This window comes from Eschrichtius robustus, chromosome 2 (assembly GCF_028021215.1).
Source record: "Eschrichtius robustus isolate mEscRob2 chromosome 2, mEscRob2.pri, whole genome shotgun sequence".
In the NCBI taxonomy this organism is placed as follows: domain Eukaryota; kingdom Metazoa; phylum Chordata; class Mammalia; order Artiodactyla; family Eschrichtiidae; genus Eschrichtius; species Eschrichtius robustus.
The window spans coordinates 113,671,109-113,694,152 of NC_090825.1; the positions used below are offsets into that span (position 1 = coordinate 113,671,109).

The window sequence follows — 23,044 nt, forward strand, 5'->3', positions numbered from 1 at the left end:
TTTTTTTTTTTTTAATTAATTAATTTATTTATGGCTGTGTTGGGTCTTCGTTTCCGTGTGAGGGCTTTCTCTAGTTGTGGCAAGCGGGGGCCACTCTTCATCGCGGTGCGCGGGCCTCTCACTATCACGGCCTCTCTTGTTGTGGAGCACAGACTCCAGACGCGCAGGCTCAGTAATTGTGGCTCACGGGCCCAGCTGCTCTGCGGCATGTGGGATCTTCCCAGACCAGGGCACGAACCCGTGTCCCCCGCATTAGCAGGCAGATTCTCAACCACTGCGCCACCAGGGAAGCCCCTCTTTTTTTTTTTTAAGTCTAGCTATTCTGGTAGATGTTGGTGTGATATTTCACTGTCTTTGTTTGTTTTTTAAATTTCTTGATAACTAATGCCGTTGAGTCCATTTTACCATCTAATGGCAATTTTGATATCTTTTGTGAAGTGCCTGATCAGGTCTTTTACTTATTCACTAGTGAATTTTTATAATCAATTTTGCTCCCTTTTTAAACTTTAGATAACAAGTACTTGGATTACTTGCACATACCAGTTATGCAGTTTGGAAAGTTATAAAACATTTTTAGAAAGAATTCAATTAAACATGTTTAAAATTTTTAATCATTCCATATTTAAAGAGGTGAGTGCAAAGTTTGTCCCTTCTCCTTTCCCAGTGCTAGAAATTCATGTGTGAATAGCATGTTTGAGTTTATAAAGCATCTATTACATGTATGTATATGTATATGTGTGTTTTCAGTACTTCAGGCACACATTATTTTATTACTTCATCATTTTAATGACTTAGGAACCATCATCCCTATTTTACAGAAAAATTAATAGGCTAAGAAAGAGTGATACCTGGTCATGGTCATATACCTAGTAAAGGACAGAATCTGATCCTCTTCTGTTTTCATTACATTGATAATACTTTAAAAAATTAAAAATAGTGCATTTTTGAGTTATAAAATATTTAGATGTAGAAAAGTAGAGAAAATAATATATGTGATGATTTGTCAGATTTTCTTCAAATCCAGTTTTAAAAGAAACACAGCTAAAGCTTTTCCATTTGTTCTTCCACCTTCTTTCTTCTTTCACCAGAGGTTGTCAGTATTCAGTATCCTGAGTTTGGTATGTATCATTTCCATGCATACTTTTATTCTCTTACTATATCTGTGCATGTCCATAAAGAACTCCTTTTTTTTGTTTTACATTTTATACAGTTGCTCTTATAAAGGTATGTATGTTTTTACAAATTGCTTTTTTTTAAACTCTCTACTCACTTATTTAATAAATAAGCACTGTTCTAGGTCCAGGGGAATATGATGATGGATAAAGAATACAAGGCTACCTGCCTACTAACATGTCTGTGGGGAAGACATGTAGTTAATAAATAAAATCCATATGATATCAGATTATTATAAATGTCATGAAAGAAAATTGAGCGGGACCAGGGGATAGAGAATGATGCAGGAGTGGGATGTATGCTATTTTAGATAAAGTGGGCAGGGAAGTCCTTTTTCAGGAGGTGACTTTTGAGCAGCTGAATTAATTGAGAGAGAAAGCCACGTTAAGATCTGGGACAGGAGAATTCCATGGGAGGGAACATCAAGTGCAAAGGCCTTGAGGTAGAAATGACTTTGGAGCATTTGAGAAATGGAAAGTCTTCAAGTGTGGTTACTTGCAGAGTTAGCTAGGAGAATGCTAAAAATGAGTTTGGAGGAGAAGCCAAAGGCTGGATCATGTAGGTCCTATAAAGTAATGTTAAAGAATTTGGATACTGAGTGTAATGGGAAACTGCTGGATGATTTTTGAGCAGAGAAATGACATGGTTTGATATACTTTTAAGATTACTTTTACACTGGAATTCTGTGTATTAGAAAAGAATATGGAAGTTCTTTCTATATAGGTATGGAAAGATCTTGAAGATACATTGTTTATACATTTTTCTGTACCTTGCTTTTTTTCTTTTCAATATACCACTATTTGTGTAAAAAAGGTTATGATTGTTTATATATCTGTATTTGTGTAAAATTTCTCTGGAAAGACATAAAAGACAATACAAGAGGGATTGCCTGTGAGAAGGGGACCTGAAGATGGGGCAAAAAATAGGAAGGAAGCTGACCACTCTGCACTTTGCATAGCAGGAAAATATTTTAAAATTGTTAACAGAAAGTGTACACATCTTCAGTATTCAGCCAGCCAAATTTTCACAAGGTGACTCTCTCATAAAATCACCCAGAGCAAGATGAAGAACTTTACCAGGATGGCAGAAACCCTCAAGCTCCCTTCCAGTCAATACCCCCACCCTTCCCTTTAAAGGGTAACCACCATCCTGAGTTCTAATAGCATGCATGAGTTTCACCTGTTTTTTTGTAATGGCACTGTTAACTCCATTCTGTTCTATAGTAGATAATAGATTATCTCCTATTTTATTTATTTATTTATTTAATTTATTTGGCTGCATCGGGTCTTGGCTGTGGCACTTGGGATATTTGTTGCGGCACGTGGGATCTTTCCCTGCGGGGCACAGGCTCTCTAGTTGTGGCACGTGGGCTCCAGAGCACGCAGGCTCAGTAGTTGTGGCTCACGGGCTCTAGAGCGTGTGGGCTTAGTTGCCCCGCAGCATGTGGGATCTTAGTTCCCTTACCAGGGATCGAACCCGCGTCCCCTGCATTGGAAGGCGGATTCTTAACCACTGGACCACCAGGGAAGTCCTTCTACTTTTATCTTAGCATTATGCCTTTGTTAAAAGGTTAAAAAAATACAGAAGCATATAGAACAAATCATGCAGGACCCCTTTCTGTTTTGCTTGTCTTCCATTCCATGCCTCTCCCCAGAGGTAACTGCAATGAATAATTTAGTATGTAGCCTTTTAGTCCTTGTTTTGGGTTTATATAGACAAATAACTTTCCCCTTTTTTCTTGTTAGTACGTAATATGGTTAGTATTTAATAGTAATAGTGATACTAGATTAGTAGTTAACATTTATTAAGCACTTTCTGGTGGTTAACTACTAATCTAGTATCTGGTCTTCAAGCTTCTCTGCTTTTGTGTCTCCCTTCTTCAACATATCATTGCTCATACATGCTCTCTCTCATACACATGCACTACTCTGTTTAGCCTCTGTTATATTCTAGTATTACAGAATAAGGTCTCAGTCAGCCAGGCCTATCTGCTCTCTATCCTAGAAAATGCTCTCTTCATATCTGCCCATGTATTTTTTTGTTTGTGCCCCTTTTCCTTTGAAATTTTCCTTCTCATCTCAGACAACCAAATCATGCCTTTACTTTCGGACCCAGATGGCTTATTCTATATCCTTAATGTTGCTACAACTGAAGTAAGCCTTTCTTACAGTTTGTTTAACTCATAACACGTTATACCGTGTGACCTGTTACTGAAAAACGTGCTTTCATCTTTTTGTTATATTTCTTTGGTTTAATGTAGGCAGTTTTGCTTACCTGATGAAAATTATCCTGTGTAACATTGGGAAAGATGTCCTGCATAGGGTTAGGCATATCCATCCATACATAAGGAATATACCTTCACTTCCCTGCACCCTTCCTCCCATGGTTCCTGCATGGCAGTCTGGATAGCCACTAAGCATCTGAGCACATCTCTGACTTCCCAGTGGCAGCAGATTGAGTGGAATTTGAGTTTAGTGAAATGGGCTGTAAGTTGTTCTCTGCACTCTGTATAGTCTGGCCTTGCAAGTAGGGAGAAGTCAGTCTAATTGAAGATTGTGCAGTTCCTAGTGACAGGTGCCAAGAGGTTATGATACAGGTTTCTTGGGTGTGGTGTACAGTGTGAATAACTGCTTGCAGCTCTTAGCCCTTTTTTGATCAATTAAGCACTTTTTAAAGGAGGAACCGTAACGCTCGATAGCTCTACATGTAACCCTTTTCTCCTAAAGAGGAGTCAGTCAGTGCTCCTATATTTTTCCTTTTCTGGATCAGGGCCTAGAGCAGTGCCTGGCACTTGGTAGGCTCTTAGTAAGCACATATTGAAAGAATGAATCAGTTGGCTCTTAAGATGAAATTATTTGGTATATGACTTTTTTTTTTTTTTTAAAGTACCATGGCTGTTCACAGTACATGGCGACAAGCAGTCAATACTTATTTGTTGAATTTAACTCTGTTTTATTTTACTTTACATTTACCTGAGTTTTAACTGAGCACATGTATTCTTTTCTGGGAAGATGCACCCCAATCCAGAATAGGCTTGATGCTAGAATTTGCTAGTATTTGTCAAAGACAGAGCTGCAGCGTTATTTGGCAATTTTAGACATAAGAAAGGAAGCATCTTTTGTTACTGACATCCTTTTTCCAAACATTACTCCTGCTATTTCACTAGCTACTCATTGTCTGCGGTTGGCTGTGTAGTGACCACAGGGGATTGTACCACTCTTATCGGTGGAGTACCACTGCATATTGCTTCATCTTGTCACCATCACCAAGGGCTTCTTCAGGGTGTAGAATGGTGGTCTGCCTGGAGCAGGTTCATTAACTTAACATGCTTAAAATATCAGAGAAGGCAATAGGAATTAATGAAATTATAAACTGTCGTTTTTGGGATTAAACTTCGAATTTATTCTCTTTAAGTCTAGCATTCTTCATTTTGAAAGTAGATACTTCCCATTTTTCTGGCAGTTAAGTATGTTATAATTTATTTGAGGGTTTGGTACATCTTATGACAACTTCTAATAAAATTTGCATCTATAATAATAACGTGACTTGAGTACTACTATGACTTTTGCCCAAATCTTACAAGTCTGTGAAACATTTTAAAGAGAATAATGACCCTAGGGAAGAGCTAGATTTCTCTTAAGACTTTTGTTCAAATCAGGATAATATCATGTTCAAAACTGACACAGCACATAACCTGGATTTCAATGAAGAAAAGTACATTAGAATCAAACCTTAGATTTGGGGGCTTCTGACTGAAAGAAATAAAGGTCTAGGGGCTGGTTTTTTTTTTTTTTGGTGGGGGGATAATACCTAGAAAGTAGAGCACCCTACTTTGCTTTTGGTTATCATTTGGCATTGCCAGTGAATTATTTGTTCATATTATGAAGAAGGAAGTGAGTGGTCACAGGACTAAGAAAATTTCTCTTTCTAGACGTAGGTTTTTTGTTTTACTTTGTAAACCTTTATCTGCTGTTATTTAAAAGTGATATGCTTTTCAAATTATATTGATTTAAATGTATGTTAATTGCATTCATTTAAATTTTCCCCCTTTCTCTTTCAGGACTTGAACCAGTGAAAGAAGCTTATGGCACTTATGAAGATAAATGTCACTCCTCCCTTTTTAATTGGAACTTTTGTCTAGGACTTGTATATGACTTTTCACTTGTGATCTGACTTTGAGTTGCAGGAAGGTTTCTGAAGATTTAAATCAAATGACGTCAATGGCCAGCTTGTTTTCTTTTACTAGTCCAGCAGTAAAGCGATTGTTGGGCTGGAAGCAAGGTGATGAAGAGGAGAAATGGGCAGAAAAGGCAGTCGATGCTTTGGTGAAAAAGCTAAAAAAGAAAAAGGGTGCCATGGAGGAACTGGAGAAAGCCTTGAGCAGTCCAGGACAGCCAAGCAAATGTGTCACTATTCCCAGATCTTTAGATGGACGCCTGCAGGTTTCTCACAGAAAAGGCTTGCCCCATGTTATATATTGTCGTGTTTGGCGCTGGCCTGATTTGCAGAGTCATCATGAGCTAAAGCCATTGGATATTTGTGAATTTCCTTTTGGATCTAAGCAAAAAGAAGTTTGTATCAACCCATACCACTATAAGAGAGTGGAGAGTCCAGGTAGGTTTTAACTCCTCTGGGAAAAATTATAAAAACTTTTCTCTTTCTGATTTGCATTTGACTGAATTTAGTAATTAAAAAGGTTATTTTAGCCTTCTGTTTCCTTCTTAAAGATTTTAATCTTGGGAGGAATACTGGATTTTGAATTTAGCTTAATATATGGATGATACAGCTCCCAAGTGGCTTGTTCGAATTCATTGTTCGCTGTAAGCAGCCAGTCGTATATACACTCTGCCATTCCTCTATTTTATCTAAAGTCTAAGTTCCATGTGTGTACTACATCCCACTCCTTTTTGTTTATTTTTTATTTATTCCAGCATTGTATTTTCCCTCTCTGCTAGACTTTTTCTGAAAGCATACAAGCATGTCATGATACAGCCCAACTTCAAATGAAAGTTAAGAATTTCTGTCTTGACCTCAAGAATATGCCCCCACCTCCAGTCTACCTTTTATAGTAGTCTCCATGTTTATTATCTCCACATTACTTTCTTCCTGTTCTTTCTTGATACCCCTCTAGTTAGTCTTTCTTCCCTACCATTTGACTTGTCAAATTCACTAATGACTGCTTTCTTACAGATAGAGGGGTCATTCATTCACAGTCCTCATCTTACTTGCCCTCTCAACATCATTTGATACAGTTGCTCTTTTTCCCTCCCACTCAAAACTTTTTTATATTGGCTTCTGAAACACTACACTCTCCTAGTTTTCCTACCTCACTGGCTGTTTTTGCTTAGTCTCTTTGTTGGCTATTTTCCTGTTTTCACAGGAGTCAGTCCCTGGACTTTTTCTCCATCTATATTTTTCCTCTGTGTACTCTTATGTTATCACATGTCCTAAAACTGTCTATAAGCTCATGCGCACATTTTGAACTCCAGAGTCAGCTTCTCCTGACTCTGTATCCAGTCGCCTATTTAACATCTCCACCCGAATGTCTAATAAACATCAGATTTAATATGTCTAAATAGGACTTTGGATTTGTTTTTCCCACCAAGTCTTTTTTTTCCTCCAGTTTTCCCAGTTGAAGTACATGGCACTAGCATTCATGTAATTGCTCCCTAGAAGTCATCTTTTGTTTTTCTCTTAGGTTCTGTGTTTGAGCTATGAGCAAATGCTGTTTGCTGTACCTTCAAAATATATCTGATCATATCATCTCACCATCTCTGACAGCACTACTCCAGTACAGACCATCATCATCTTTCACCTTAAGTAGTCTAATTGGTCTCTCTGTCTTTTTTCTTTCCCCCAACCCATTCTGTTTTCTATTATAGCATCCAGAGTGATCTTTAGAAAATATATATCAAATCATGTCAGTCCCTGCCCAAAACACTTTAAAGGCTTTCTGTCACACTTAGAACAGATTTCTACAAGGGCCTACATGACCTATCCTCAAACTTCCTCTGTTCCTTGGACTTGCCATACTCCTGCATCCAGGCTTTTTTCCAATGCTGTTTCCTCTACTTAGAGTACTCTCCCCCCAGGATCTTTTCATGTCACGTTTTCTCATTTCATTTAGTCCTTGCTCAAATGCCCCCATCACTACTTGACTCTATTAGGTATTTATTTTTTTTATTGACTGATGTGAGAAGGACCTTCCTCTGGCTCATTCTGTACTGCATTCCCAGTGCCTAGAATAGTATTATTACCTAGAACTTAGTAGGGAGTGCTCAGTAAATATTTTTTTGTATTGAATGAATTATATAAGCTGAGATACTAGCTGGGTACATTAGTTATCTATTGCTGCATAACAAAGTACCACAAGGTAAGTGGCTTAACACATGTTAATTATCTCACAGTTTCTGTCAGTCAGGAGTCCAGGCATGGCTTAACTGGGTGCTTTGCAAGGCTGTACTCTAGGTATTGGTCAGGGCTTGGGTCTTACCGGAGGCTCAACTGAGAAAGGATCTCCTTCCCAGCTCATGTGATTATTATCAGGATTCAGTTCCTTGCAGGCTGTCGGACTCTTGTCTGGTTGTTGACTGGAGGCTGCCTTCATTTGCTTGCCATGGGACCTTCTCTATAGGTAGCTCACATTCATGGCCACTTACTTCTTCAAAGCCAGTAAGAAAGGGTCTTCTTGCTAGAAGGAACATTGTATTCTTGTCGAATGTTATTGCGTACATCCTGTCACTTTTGCCATATGCTATTGGTTAGAAGCAAGTCACAGATAATATACTCAGAGGGAGGGGGATTACTCCAGGGGTAAATACCCAGAGGCAGGAGTCATGGTAGCCACCTTAGTCTGCGGGCCTCCCTGGATTTCACTGAAGATAATATAAGAGCCCAGTATGGTAAAAAAGCTATGAAAATAACATTGATTGTGGAGACTAGCAAAAAAAAAAAAAAAAATAGTAGTAATGGTGCTCTCAGGGAAAGTTCATTTTAAGGGCTTTAGGGCTGCCAGGTGGTATTTGAGGTGATTCTCAATTTCTTGTTGAATCCAAGGAGAGCTGTAGCCTGAGGAATTGATGAGGAAAGGAAGATGTGAGGATTTAATAGAGAAGTGTAGTTTGGAAAGTTCCCAGGCTTGATATTTGCTAGAAGTTGTTGGAAAGAAAGTCAAGGAATTTAGTGTATTCCCCCATAGCTAGGGTGTGTCCAATAATCAGTTGATAGAAATGTCTTATTTTTGTAATCTGTTTTTCTCAGCTGTGATTCATTCTGTAGAAAAGACTGGGGCTTAGGCCTGGTATGCTTAAGCAAGTTAAGCAGCTGTGGCACAGGATGGATCACTTTATAGTACCAGTATTAATAAAGTCATAATAATAGTAACAGTAATAGTAATAGTAATGAACACTTATTGAGCACTTAAGGACTAGACACTTTCCTAATCCTATGAGGTTATTCCTTCATAGGGTTAGAAAATGGTACTAACATTTTACAGCACTCTAAGTTTACCAGTAAGTTTACAGATAAGGAAACCAAAACTTAATAGGGAAGTAACATATATAAGATCACATATAGTGGAGCCAGAAAGTATTGCAGAATGGTAAAAAAAAAAAAGGATGGAAAATAGTTGGAAAGTGATAAAGAAAAGAAAAATAGAGGGCCAACCCAGGTGATCCAGCGTTTAATAGGCAGTATTGTCTACTGGTTAAGACTATGTTCTGGAACCAGACTTTCTGGATTTGAATCCTGACTTTACCAATACTATCAGTGTGACCACAGGCAAATTAATTAACCTTTCTGTGACTTTGTTTCCTCATCTGTAAAATGGGAATAATAATACGTACTTCAGGTTAGTTATGAGAATTAGGGGAGTTAATGCATGAAAAGTGCTTAGATAAAACATTAACTGGCTCAGAATAAGTTTCAAATTAAATATTCTAATAAAATAATACATTCTAGAAATCAAGCATTGGAGAAAATGGGAAGGAGAAAATTATCAAAGAAATAGTACTAGAATAGTTCCCAGAACTGAAAATTGAAAGGGCCCAGTGACTGAGTAACCAGAACAAGGGGCAGAAAAAAGACCCACACATGAAATTTTAGCATATCATGGATAAAAAGAAGATTTTGAAAGCTCTCAGAAAAGTCAGGGCACATAGAAAAGACTGAGAATGAGAATACTGGATTTCTCAATGCAGTTTTAGATTCTAGAAGAAAATGAAGCAGTGCCCCCCAAATTCAGAAAGAAAAAGTTATCTATTCTGGAATCTGTCTGCAGATAAACATAAGACAAGATATTTTCATATAGGCGAGGGCTCAAAATTTCTCTTCCTTACATCCTTCCGTAGGAAGCTAATAAAGAATGAGGTCCAGGAAATGGGATCCAACAAGAGAGAAGAGAAGGGGAGGTTCAAGGACCTCAGATTTGTAGGAGATTTAAGTAGCAGCCAGTCTAGATTATAGCAAAGGATGGAGGATCAGGGGAGAAAATGGAATCAATAGATTATTTGTTTATTTGTGGGATCTGGAAAATAATATTGATGGGAATTTGATAGATCTGTTGGACTTCTGGAAATTAGTGGTACAAACTTGAGATTAATTAAATGAAGGACCAAGGCAATAATTAACTTTAATAAAAACATTGTTCAAGGAAAAATATAATCATAATATATACTTGGCTCAGCAGTGAATTGTATTTATATAATTTGTATAACATATAAAATATAAACACTGGATATTGATTTAACCAAAATTTTTTATGTGACTTTATTGTGGGGAAGGGGAAGGGGAGTGGGATAGAATGGTTTAAGAAAGCTACTTCATTTACCATAAAAGCAAGTCTACAAATAATGTCTTGACCAACCAATAACAACAGTATAAGTATATTACTTAGTAGTGCACAAAGTGAATGTTAGAAGAAATGGCTAAGAGTTTAAATTTGTTGTCTCTGGAAGCAGTATTTGAGGAGGCTTAGAAATTGTTCTTTTTGTTTATAATCTCTTGTAGCATCTCTTTTTAAACTATCCATGTATTATTTTTGAATGAAAATAAAATAATTTCTAAAAAAATGATGTGTATAGATAATATACAAGTAAGAGAGAAATCAGTGATTTTAGTTGTGCCTCAAAAAAAAAAAAAAAGTAAAGAAATCCTTACTGGATTGAACTCCTAAGTAGTTATTTCACTAAGTCTTTCAGATTGCTAGGCAGCTACACATAGACATTCTTACTGTCTCATGCCCTACTGTCCAGTGGCATCTGTCCCATCATTTTGTAAGGGGAACAGCAGTTAGTAATACACCGTAGAACGAAGCGATTGTAGTCAGATGTTAACTACATAATCACAACACTAATTCAGTAAAATGAAAAGAGATAAAAAAACAGTACAAATTACAGAGCTTCTGATTCCTCAGGTTCATTCTTACTTCAGGGAGGGGAAGTGTGACCCAGTTAACTTAAAAACAGATTGATTTTGTTGCTGCTGACTGATGTCAGAGTCCAAGTGAGATTTTCGGAAGTGAAATTACACTGACAAATATAGGAAAGTTATAAAAGAGATGAATTAGTACCTGTAAGAGTTTAGAGAAATCAGGTTTGTTTCAATTTCCTGTAGGGAAAGGCGATCGGATATTTGTATGTGGTTGACACTTGGGTCTTTAGAGAAATTGAATGTTTGAATAAAGTGAATCTGCTAAGAAAAAGTGTATCTCTTAAAATGTTTAGGCTTTCTTGTATGTATTTTCATTATGGTCGTGTTTAGAAAAATTATTTTGAATGGAAGACCTCTACGTAGGAGTTGTTACTGTTTTCAGTTGGGAAAACTTTACTGAAGAACATAAAATGCAAGATCTCTCAAAGAAAGAAAGGTAAAATGTCCAAAATTGGAAACATGGAGGCTTTCAGGGCATGTGCATAGCTGATCTCAACTTTATTCTCTAGTCTTACCTCCCAGTTCAGTGCTTAGGCCACCTGACTGTTCTTTCTTATCTTTAGCCATCTCCTCCCTTACATTCTTTACACTCTCCACCCCTAGCACTTCCCTGTGAAATGCTTCCAGGTCTTTAAGGTCCAATCAGGTGTTGTCTTTTCCATGGTATTTTGTTTGATTCCTTGCTAGCTGGGAATGCTCACCTCTGTTCAACTCTCAGTGCATTAAATTCTCTGTGTTATGGTTGTTTTTATCTATTTTTTTTTTTTAAATTTTAAAGTTATATTAATCCATTATTTTATTTCAAATTAATATTAGCTTCTTACTTCATTAAAAGCATACACAGTCTTGAATGGTAAAGAGCAAACATGCAAAGCAGTAATGTCATGGAAATAGCTACCTTGGTTGCAAACTAAGGGATGATACTTTTGTGCACATGGTTTAGGATGTGTTCCCTGTTGCATGTAGATAAAGCAAGACCAACAGCAGTAACATCTAAGGAGATGATGACATATTTACCTTTTTTTTTTTTTAGGTGTAGTTGATGTACAGTATTATATAAGTTTCAGGTGTACAACATGGTGATTCACAATTTTTAAAGGTTATACTCCATTTATAGTTTTTATAAAATATTGGCTATATTCCCTGTGTTGTAATTATGGTTGTTCTTAAATGTGCTTGATCTCTTATAGAACAGGAGTGATATCTTCTCTGCTTTGGATGTTCTGTCTTCTAGAGTATTTTATATAGGCTGAGTGCTTAGAGAATTTTTGGTTTAGTTATTTTGTAAGTATAGATTCAAGGTTCTACAAAGCAGCCCTTCCTAAAAATAAATTGTTTTAATAGGTTTACAGTCTTCCCTGAATCCTTTCTGTCTTTCCCTTCATGTGTATATTTGTTTTAGTCGTTGCTGACAGATGACTTTTGATTTTTGTCTTTCAGTCTTACCTCCAGTATTAGTGCCTCGTCATAATGAATTCAACCCACAACACAGCCTTCTGGTTCAGTTTAGAAACTTAAGCCACAATGAACCTCACATGCCACAAAATGCAACGTTTCCAGATTCTTTCCATCAGCCCAACAACACTCCTTTTCCCTTATCTCCAACTAGTCCCTACCCTCCTTCCCCTGCTAGCAGCACATATCCCAACTCCCCAGCAAGCTCTGGACCAGGAAGTCCATTTCAGCTCCCAGGTAAGAATTTATTTTATTGATACAAAAAAATAATTCCTAAGAATTAGCAGTTGTTCTAATACTGCTGATCCTCTGGGTGAACTGTTAATATGCCAAGAGCCAACTATTTTTGACTATTCTTTGGTAATTGTTTGATTTTCAGAAGAGTTTGGGATTTTATTTTGCCAAGTACCGTAAGTTTAAAAAAATGTAAGTAGACCTATTTTTCACAAAATATAAGAAACAATCCTGAAATTTGTATAGAACCATAAAAGACCCCGAATAGCCAAAGCAGTTTTCCGAAAGAAGGACAAAGCAGAAGGCGTCACACTCCCTGATTTCAAACTGTATTACAAAGCTGTAATAATCAAAATAATATAATATTGGCAGAAAAACAGACACATAGATCATTGGAACAGAATAGAGAGTCCAGAAATAAACTCATGCAAAAATGGTCAGTTATTGGGTGGGCCAAAAGGTTCGTTCAGTTTTTAACATAAGATGGCTCTAGTAGCACTTAGTTGTCTTTAACTTCAGTTGAAACAGTTTTGTTAGATTGTATTTCACAGCCGTCATATCAGCGTGCATTAAAAAAAGACTTATCAAAATTGGTGAATTTTTGTGCAGTCATTTAATATTGAAGATGGAAGGAAAAAAGCAACATTTTCAGCATATTATGCTTTATTATTTCGAGAAAGGTAGAAATGCAGCTGCAACGCGTTGGAAATAACAAGTGTTGGTGAGGATCTGGAGATATGGGACCTCTTGTGCACTGTTGGTGGGAATGTAAATTAGTACAACCACTTTTGAAAACAGTATGGAGTTTCCTCAAAAAATCAAAAATAGAACTACCATGTGATTCTGCAATTCTACTTCTGGATATTTATCCAAAGAAAACAAAAACACTAACTCAGAAAGATATCTACCCCCCACCCCCATGTTCATTGCAGCATTATTTACAGTAGCCATGATTTGGAAGCAACCTAAGTGTTCACTGATAGATGAATGGATAAAGAAGATACAATAACACACACACACATATTCACACAGTGGAATATTATCCAGCCATAAAAAAAGAATGAAATCTTGCCATTTGTGACATGGATGAACCTTGACAGCATTATGCTAGATGAAATAGGACTGAGAAAGACAAATACTATATGGTCTCTCTCAAATAAGATATGTGGAATCTTAAAAAATAAGAAACTAAGCTCACAGATACACAGGACAGATTGGTTGTTGCCAGAGGTGGTGGGGGAAGTGGATGAACTGTTTTTATTTTTTTTAGTTTAAATAAATTGAATTTTTTAAAAAAGCAAACACAATTTGGGGGAGATCAGAGATTACCCTTTAAGAATAATGACAATAAATTTTTTATTTTAAGAATAATGACAATAAATTTTTTTTAAATAGAATTTAAAAATTGCACTCCCTCCTCCCAACCCACCTTCCCTCTCTCATTGCTTGATCTTTCTCTATAGCATGTATTACAATCCAGTATAGTATATATTGTCTTTATTTACAGTCTGCCTCTCCCCAGCCTCCCCCGTCTTGACTATAAACTCCATGAAAACAGGGATTTTATAGCATCTTTTGTTTTTTGCTATATACCCAGTACCTATATCAGAGTCTAGTATGCAGTAGATCCTCAATAAATATTTGTTAAATGAATAGACAAAATTATAGCAACACATAAATACATTTACTGCTAACTATAGGTATACCCATATGTCAGGTGGTTGCCAGTGCAGCTTGAGAGATTGAAGCCAAATGGTGTTAATTTGAAAGGTTTCAGAGAGAGGAGTCCTATTATACAGTAAAGGCAGCGTGTAGTAAAAGCTTATCAAAGACATAAAGACAAAATGACTGTTTGATGAATGTGAAGTAAAGTAGCTAATCTGGAAACAAAATGTGGTTAGATATCAACTGACCATTTATTGGACCAAATGACTAAATCCATATATACCATCAGGCATTAAAATTAAGTTCTACCAAAACAACAGCAGCAACAAAGGAAGTAGCTATGTTTGATGTAAAGTTAAATATTTTCGTATAATTTATAATACCAAGTACCATTTATCAAGTGCCTTTTATGTAACTAATACTGTGATGAAAGATACCACATTAAATTTAATCTTCAGAACAACCAAGTGAGATAGATATTTTTCTTGTTTTACGGATGGAAAACGAAACTGGTATTAACCCCAAGAGCTTAAATACCTTGCATAAGGTTGCACAGCTGATCAGTGGGGGTTCAGGCCCAGGTTTCTCTGAGTCTAAAGTGTGTGCTTTTTTAACTTTGCTACATTGGTTGTCAAATCATTTTGTACTTCGGTAGGTTAAAATGAACCCCAGTTATCTTTAATTAGGTAACTGATGCACCGAATTGCCTGAAGAAGGATCATAAGTGGATTTTTAAAGTTGCTAAATTTTGTCAATGGCATGCCTGTCTTATGTGAGTAAATTGTGAGGTCACTGTGTCAAGAAATATTGGGATGCCTACTGTTGTAAGTAGGGTCATATGTAAATATATACTTTGTAGTTTCTCTACTGCAGTGAAGTAGCAATTGATGAAGTTGTGTTTTGTTGTGGTGTGTTTCTTTGAAGAGGATTTCAGTTCCAACTGTTTAACTTGCTGTTAGGTGTTTGTTCAAAAACTGATTTTCATCCTTTGTCCTAGATTCAGTGCTGATTGTAGCTCTGTCTCAAAATACATCTTATACAAACTTTGAGGTGAAAGACAAGTTATATTCAGTATTTATAGTTATGAGACAAATAAGTATAGCTGTAGCTTTTATAAAGGTTTTCAACCACAAATGTTGGAACTCAAAAGATATTCTAGTTAACTTTCAGTTTCCTAAGAGCCACTTAATAGGATTTAGCCATTTAATAGGACAGAGCAACCATTTTAAGACATTGCAGAAGAATTAGACAGCTGCTGTTAGTGTTGGCAAATTTTGAAAGAGCATGGTTTTATTTTCCAGTTTTAAATAACCATACAGTATGTGATGATCTTGATAATTCAAAAATGTCTCTGTAGATATCTATCTAAACAAGGATAATCTGTGGCCTTCATATTGACCTGCAGTAGTTGCAGTTTCTCTGAGCATATGATTCTAAGCAAATGGAGGCAAAATTCTTGACCTTGAATTCTATTTTAGTGAATTTTAGCACTGATCTTACTATCCTGGATTGGAACAAATTCATGTGGACCTGCAGTAGGTTTTTGGTAGCTAATGGGTGTGCTGTCTTTTCTCCTTTTCCCTTGCCCTAAGGTAGCATCCTACATTTTTGTGTGTCTCTGATGTTCAGTAATGAATCCTGCTGGTAATCTTAAGAATTTTCAGATGTGTTTAGATTAACTTTGAGCAGGATGAAGATTTTAACTATTCTTTTGGGACTTAATTTGTCTCATTTTATCCCTCTTAGCTGATACTCCTCCTCCTGCATATATGCCACCAGATGATCAGATGGGTCAAGATAATTCCCAGCCCATGGATACAAGCAATAATTTGATTCCTCAGATTATGCCCAGTATATCCAGCAGAGGTAAGAGAAATACAATACTTACTTTGTTGTTGTTGCTCTTTTTTTTTTTTTTTAACTTCTTAGCCACTTTTAACAACCACCTTTATTGAGGTACAGTAATAATTTATTTTTTTTAATTTAATTTTATTTTTTATACAGCAGGTTCTTATAAGTTATCTATTTTATACATATTAGTGTATACATGTCAATCCCCATCTCCCAGTTCATCCCACCACCCCCACCCCCCCCTCCGCTTTCCCCCCTTGGTGTCCATACGTTTCTTCTCTACATCTGTGTCTCAATTTCTGCCCTGCAAACCGGTTCACCTGTACCATTTTTCTAGGTCCCACATACATGCATTAATATACGATATTTGTTTTTCCCTTTCTGACTTACTTCACTCTGTATGACAGTCTCTAGATCCATCCACGTCTCTACAAATGACCCGATTTCGTTCCTTTTTATGGCTGAGTAATATTCCATTGTATATATGTACCACATCTTCTTTATCCGTTCGTCTGTCGATGAGCATTTAGGTTGCTTCCATGACCTGGCTATTGTAAATAGTGCTGCATTGAACATTGGGGTTCATGTGTCTTTTTGAATTATGGTTTTCTCTTGGTATATGCCCAGTAATGGAATTGCTGGGTCATATGGTAATTCTATTTTTAGTTTTTTAAGGAACCTCCATACTGTTCTCCATAGTGGCTGTACCAATTTACATTCCCACCAACAGTGCAAAAAGGGTTCCCTTTTCGCCACACCCTCTCCAGCATTTGTTGTTTGTAGATTTTCTGATGATGCCCATTCTAACTGGTGTGAGGTGATACCTCACTGTAGTTTTGATTTGCATTTCTCTAATAATTAGTGATGTTGAGCATCTTTTCATGTGCTTCTTGGCCATCTGTATGTCTTCTTTTTTTTTTCTTTTATTTTTAAAATTAAAAAAAATTGGGCTTCCCTGGTGGTGCAGTGGTTAAGAATCCGCCTGCCAATGCAGGGGACACGGGTTCGAGCCCTGGTCCGGGAAGATCCCACATGCCGCAGAGCAACTAAGCCTGTGTGCCACGACTTCTGAGCCTGTGCTCTAGAGCCCGCGAGCCACAACTACTGAGCCCGCGAGCCACAACTACTGAAGCCCGCGCACCTAGAGCCCATGCTCCGCAACAGGAGAGGCCACCGCAATGAGAAGCCCGCGCACCGCAAGGAAGAGTAGCCCCCGCTCGCTGCAACTAGAGAAAGCCTGCGCGCAGCAACGAAGACCCAACACAGCCAAAAATAAAATAAATAAGTTAAAAAAAAAAAAAAAATTAAAAAAAATTTTTAACATCTTTATTGCAGTATAATTGCTTTACAATGGTGTGTTAGTTTCTGCTTTATAACAAAGTGAATCAGCTGTACATATACATATATCCCCATATCCTCTCCCTCTTGTGTCTCCCTCCCTCCCTCCCTCCCTATCCCACCCATCTAGGTGGTCACAAAGCACCGAGCTGATCTCCCTGTGCTATGTGGCTGCTTCCCACTAGCTGTCTATCTTACATTTGGTAGTATATATAAGTCCATGCCACTCTCTCACTCTGTCCCAGCTTACCCTTCCCCCTCTGCTTGTCCTCAAGTCCATTCTCTACGTCTGCGTCTTTATTCCTGTCCTGCCCCTAGGTTCTTCAGAACCATTTTTTTTTCTTAGATTCCATATATATGTGTTAGCATACTGTATTTGTTTTTCTCTTTCTGACTTACTTCACTCTGTAGGACAGACTCTGTGTCCATCCACCTCACTACAAATAATTCAATTTCGTTTCTTTTTATGGCTGAGTAATATTGCATTGTATATATGTGCCACATCTTCTTTACCCATTTATCTGTTGATGGACACTTCCATGTCCTGGCTATTGTAAACTGTGCTGCAATGAACATTGTGGTACATGACTCTTTTTGAATTATGGTTTTCTCAGTGTATATGCCCAGTAGTGGGATTGCTGGGTCGTATGGTAGTTGTATTTTTAGTTTCTTAAGGAACCTCCATACTGTTCTCCATAGTGGCTGTATCAATTTACATTCCCACCAACAGTGTAGGAGGGTTCCCTTTTCTCCACACCCTCCCCAGCATTTACTGTTTGTAGATTTTCTGATGATGGCCATTCTGACTGGTGTGAGGTGATACCTCATTGTAGTTTTGATTTGCATTTCTCTAATAATTAGTGATGTTGAACATTCTTTCATGTGTTTGTTGGCAATCTGTATATCTTCTTTGGAGAAATGTCTGTTTAGGTCTTCTGCCCATTTTTGGATTGGGTTTTGTTTTTTTGATATTGAGCTGTATGAGCTGCTTGTAAATTTTGGAGATTAATCCTTTGTCAGTTGCTTCATTTGCAAATATTTTCTCCCATTCTGAGGGTTGTCTTTTCGTCTTGTTTACGGTTTCCTTTGCTGTGCAAAACCTTTTAAGTTTCATTAGGTCCCATTTGTTTATTTTTGTTTTTATTTCCCTTTCTCTAGGAGGTGGGTCGAAAAGGATCTTGCTGTGATTTATGTCATAGAGTGTTCTGCCGATGTTTTCCTCTAAGAGTTTTAGTGTCTGACCTTACATTTAGGTGTTTAATCCATTTTGAGTTTATTTTTGTGTATGGTGTTAGGGAGTGTTCTAATTTCATTCTTTTACATGTAGCTGTCCAGTTTTCCCAGCACCACTTATTGAAGAGGCTGTCTTTTCTCTATTGTATATTCTTGCCTCCTTTATCAGAAATAAGGTGACCATATGTGCGTGGGTTTATCTCTGGGCCTTCTGTCCTGTTCCATTGATCTATATTTCTGTTTTTGTGCCAGTACCATACTCTCTTGATTACTGTGGCTTTGTAGTATAGGCAGAAGTCAGGGAGCCTGATTCCTCCAACTCCGTTTTTCTTTCTCAAGATTGCTTTGGCTATTCGGGGTCTTTTGTGTTTCCATACAAATTGTAAAATTTTTTGTTCTAGTTCTGTGAAAAATGCCGTTGGTAGTTTGATAGGGATTGCATTGAATCTGTAGATTGCTTTGGGTAGTATAGTCATCTTCACAATGTTGATTCTTCAAGTCCAAGAACATGGTATATATCTCTCCATCTGTTTGTATCATCTTTAATATCTTTCATCAGTGTCTTATTGATTCCTTCTAGTGTATTTTTCATTTCAGTTATTGTATTGTTCATCTCTGTTTGTTTGTTCTTTAATTCTTCTAGGTCTTTGTTAAACATTTCTTGCATCTTCTCGATCTTTGCCTCCATTCTTTTTCCCAGGTCCTGGATCATCTTCACTATCATTATTCTGAATTCTTTCTCTGGAAGGTTGCCTATCTCCAATTCAGTTAGTTGTTTTTCTGGGGTTTTATCGTGTTCCTTCATCTGGTACAAAGTCTTCTGCCTTTTCATTTTGTCTGTCTTTCTGTGAATGTGGTTTTCCTTCCACAGGCTGCAGAATTGTAGTTCTTGCTTCTGCTGTCTGCCCTCTGGTGGATGAGGCTATCTAAGAGGCTTGTAGAAGCTTCCTGATGGGAGGGACTGGTGGTGGGTAGAGCTGGGTGTTGCTCTGGTGGGCAGAGCTCAGTAACACTTTAATTTGCTTGTCTACTGATGGGTGGGGCTGGGTTCCCTCCCTGTTGGTTGTTTGGCCTGAGGTGGCCCAGCACTGGAGCCTACCTAGGTCTTTGGTGGGGCTAATGGCGGAGTCTGGGAGGGCCCACACCGAGGAGTACTTCCCAGAACTTCTGCTGCCAGTGTCTTTGTCCCCACGGTACACCACAGCCACCCCTGCCTCTGCAGGAGACCCTCCAACCCTAGCAGGTAGGTCTGGTTCAGTCTCCCCTGGGGTCACTGCTCCTTCCCCTGGGTCCCGATGCACACACTACTTTGTGTGTGCCCTCCAGGAGTGGAGTCTGTGTTTCCCCCAGTCCTGTCGAAGTCCTGCAATCAAATCCCACTAGCCTTCAAAGTCTGATTCTCTAGGAATTCCTCCTCCCGTTGCCGGACCCCCAGGTTGGGAAGCCTGACATGGGGCTCAGAACCTTCACTCCAGTGGGTGGACTTCTGTGGTGTAAGTGTTCTCCAGTTGTGAGTCACCCACCCAGCAGTTATGGGATTTGATTTTATTGTGATTGCACCCCTCCTACCATCTCATTGCGGCTCCTCCTTTGTCTTTGGATGTGGGGTATCTTTTTTGGTGAGTTCCAGTGCCTTCCTGTCAGTGATTGTTCAGCAGTTAGTTGTGATTCCGGTGCTCTCGCAAGAGGGGGTGAACTCATGTCCTTCTACTCCGCCATCTTGAACCAGTAATAATTTATATACCATAAAATTTATCCATTTTAAGTGTATGATTCGATGATTTTTAGTAAATGTATAAAGTTTTACACCATCACCACAATCTAGTTTTGGAACATTTTCATAACCCTTTAAAAATATCCCTTGTGCCTATTTGCAGTCTATCCCCTCCTATCCCCAGCTCCAGGAACCTTCTAATCTGTTTTCTGTACCTGTAGATTTGCCTTTTCCGAACTTTTCATATAAATAGAATCACAAAATGCGTTGTTTTCAAGATTCATCCATGTTGCACCATGTATCAATAATGTTCTTTTTTATTGCTGAACAGTATTTTATTGTATGGATATACCACATTTTGTTTACCCATTTATCTGTTGATGGACATTTGAATTGTTTCTAGTTTTTGGCTAGCATGAACATGCTGTAATCAACATTTGCAGATAGGTCTTTGTTTTTATTTTTCTGTATCACAGGGTAAATTTAAGTATTTAAGAGAAACTACCAAATTACTGTAAAGTGACAGCACCATTTTACATTTTTACCAGTACCATATGAGGGTTCTAGTTTCTCCATATCCTCCTATCGCTTGTTATTGTTTATCTTTTTGATTATAGTTATTCTGATGGGTGTAAAGTGGTGTCTCATTTGTTTTAATTTGTATTTCCCTAATGAGTAATGATTTTGAACATTTTTAATGTACCTAGCCACTCATGTATCTTCTTTGGCTTATTTAAATCTTTTGCCTTATTTTTATAATTGGGTTGTTTGTCTTATTGTTGAGTTGTAAGAGTGCTGTATATATTTTGGATAGAAGTCCTTTGTTTGTCTTATTATTGAGTTTTAAGAGTTCTGTATATATTTTGGATAGAAGTCCTTTATCAGATATGTGATTTGCAAATATTTTCTCTCAATCTGTGGATTGTCTTTTCATTTTCTTAATGGTGTCTTTTGAAGCACAAAAGTTTTTAATTTTGATGAAGTTATCAATTTTTTTATGGATTATGCTTTTGGTGTTACATCTAAAAAATCTTTGTCTATCCCAAGGTCATAAAAATTATTCTCCTGTGTTTTCTCCTAGAAGTTCTTTAGCTCTTATATTTAGGTCTATGATTCATTTTGAGTTAAGGTGTTTGTATGTTAACGTTCTAAATTCATCTTTGTGGAAGTAGATACCCAGTTAGTTCTAGCACTGTTTGTTGAAAAGAGTATCATTTCTCCACTGAATTGTCTTGGCATCTTTTTCAGAAATCAGTTGACTATAAATTTAAGAGTTTATTTCAGGACTCTCAATTTTGTTCATTGATCTGTATGTCTATACCTCACCGTCTTGATTACTAAAGTTTTATAGTAAGTTTTGAAAACAAGAAGTATTAGTCCTCCAACTTCGTTCTTCTTTTTAAAAATTGTTTGGCAATTCTGCATTCTTTGCATATTTTCATATCATTTTAGTATCAGTTTGTCAATTTCTGTCTGCCGCCAAAACTCTTCCTTGGACTTTGGTAGCGGTCACATTGAATCTTTAAATCAACTTGGGGAGATTTGCCGTCCTCTTCTAGTACACAGACATGGAATGTCTCTCTTTTCTTTTCTTTTTAAATTTATTGCTAAGTGAGTGGAAGAATTTTTTAATTTCGAGTTTGTATTCTTCATTGGTAGATAGAAATAAAATTGATTGGATGAAGGCAGTCAAAAGGCACATACTTCCAGTTATAAGATAAATAAGTACTAGGGATATAACGTACAACATGATAAATGTAGTTAACACTGCTGTATGTTATATACAAAGTTGTTAAGAGAGTAAATCCTAAGAGTTCTCATCACAAGGAAAAAGTTTTTTTCTGTTTCTTTAATTTTGTGTCTGTATGAGATGATGGGTGTTCACTAAATTTACTGTGATAATTGTTTCATGATGTATGTAAGACAAATCATTATGCTGTATACCTTAAACTTATACAGTGCCATATGTCAATTGTATCTCAGTAAAACTGTATGAAAAAGACTTAAAAGACTTGCGTCACCTGCATCTTTAATTGCTTTGCCAGTTTGAGCTGTAATTTTAGACATAATTTTTGCTACAAAGATTTAAAATATAAGAGCATTTTAACCACTCTAAAATTTAGAAATAGGAACTTGAGACAAATTAGATTTTTCTAATGGAAATTTTCTGAGCCTAAAGCTTGAGAGTAAGGAAACCAGTTAACTTTAATTTAAATAATCAGGTCTTAAGTAGTGAATGAACCAAGTTCTTTTGTTAAATAACAACTGTATTAAATCCCTGAAAGGTTAGTTTCAAAATGGCATTAATGCAGTGGTTTCAGGTCTAATTAATGAAATAAATTTCTATTGGTCACTATAAAAAAAATTTTTTTTTTAATTAAAAAAATACAGTTGATTTTTGTATATTAATCTTGTAACCTGCAACCTTGCTGAATTCATTTATTAGTTCTAGTGGTAGGTTTTTTTGTGTGTGCATATGTGGATTCCTTAAGGTCTTTTAAATATAGGAGCATGTCATCCATGAATAAAGAACAGTTTTTTTTTTTTACTGTCCAATCTGAATGCGTTTAACTGCCCCTTCTCTCTTATTATTAAAGCGCATATATGAAAAACCTATAGCTATCATAATTAATGATAAAAAACTGAATTACTTTCCACCTATAATTGGGAGTAAGACAGTGATGTCGGCTTTTATTACTTCTGTTCAGTATTGTTCTAGAGAGTCTAGCCAGCAAACTGTTGGTTCTCTTCTATTACTAGATTGAGAATTTTTATCATGAATGAATGTTGGATTTTGTCAAAAGCTTTTTCTGCATCTACTGAGATGATCACGTGAGTTTTTTGTTCTTTTTTTCTAGTAATAAGGTGTATTACATGAACTGATTTTCTGATGTTAAACCAACCTTGTATTCCTAGGATAAAACCCATGTGGTCATGGTGTATAATCCTTTT

General features: G+C 37.0%; 1 protein-coding gene across 1 annotated transcript in view; it reads left to right on the forward strand.

Moving 5' to 3' along the window:
* SMAD5 (SMAD family member 5) overlaps positions 1-23,044 on the forward strand; it is a 50,216-nt gene that overhangs the window by 14,269 nt on the left and 12,903 nt on the right. Inside the window, exons 2-4 of the mRNA XM_068535932.1 lie at positions 5,234-5,787; positions 12,043-12,294; positions 15,703-15,822. Of these exons, the coding sequence (XP_068392033.1) occupies positions 5,385-5,787; positions 12,043-12,294; positions 15,703-15,822 (775 nt within the window). The 5' untranslated portion in view covers positions 5,234-5,384. The remainder of the gene's footprint in view (positions 1-5,233; positions 5,788-12,042; positions 12,295-15,702; positions 15,823-23,044) is intronic.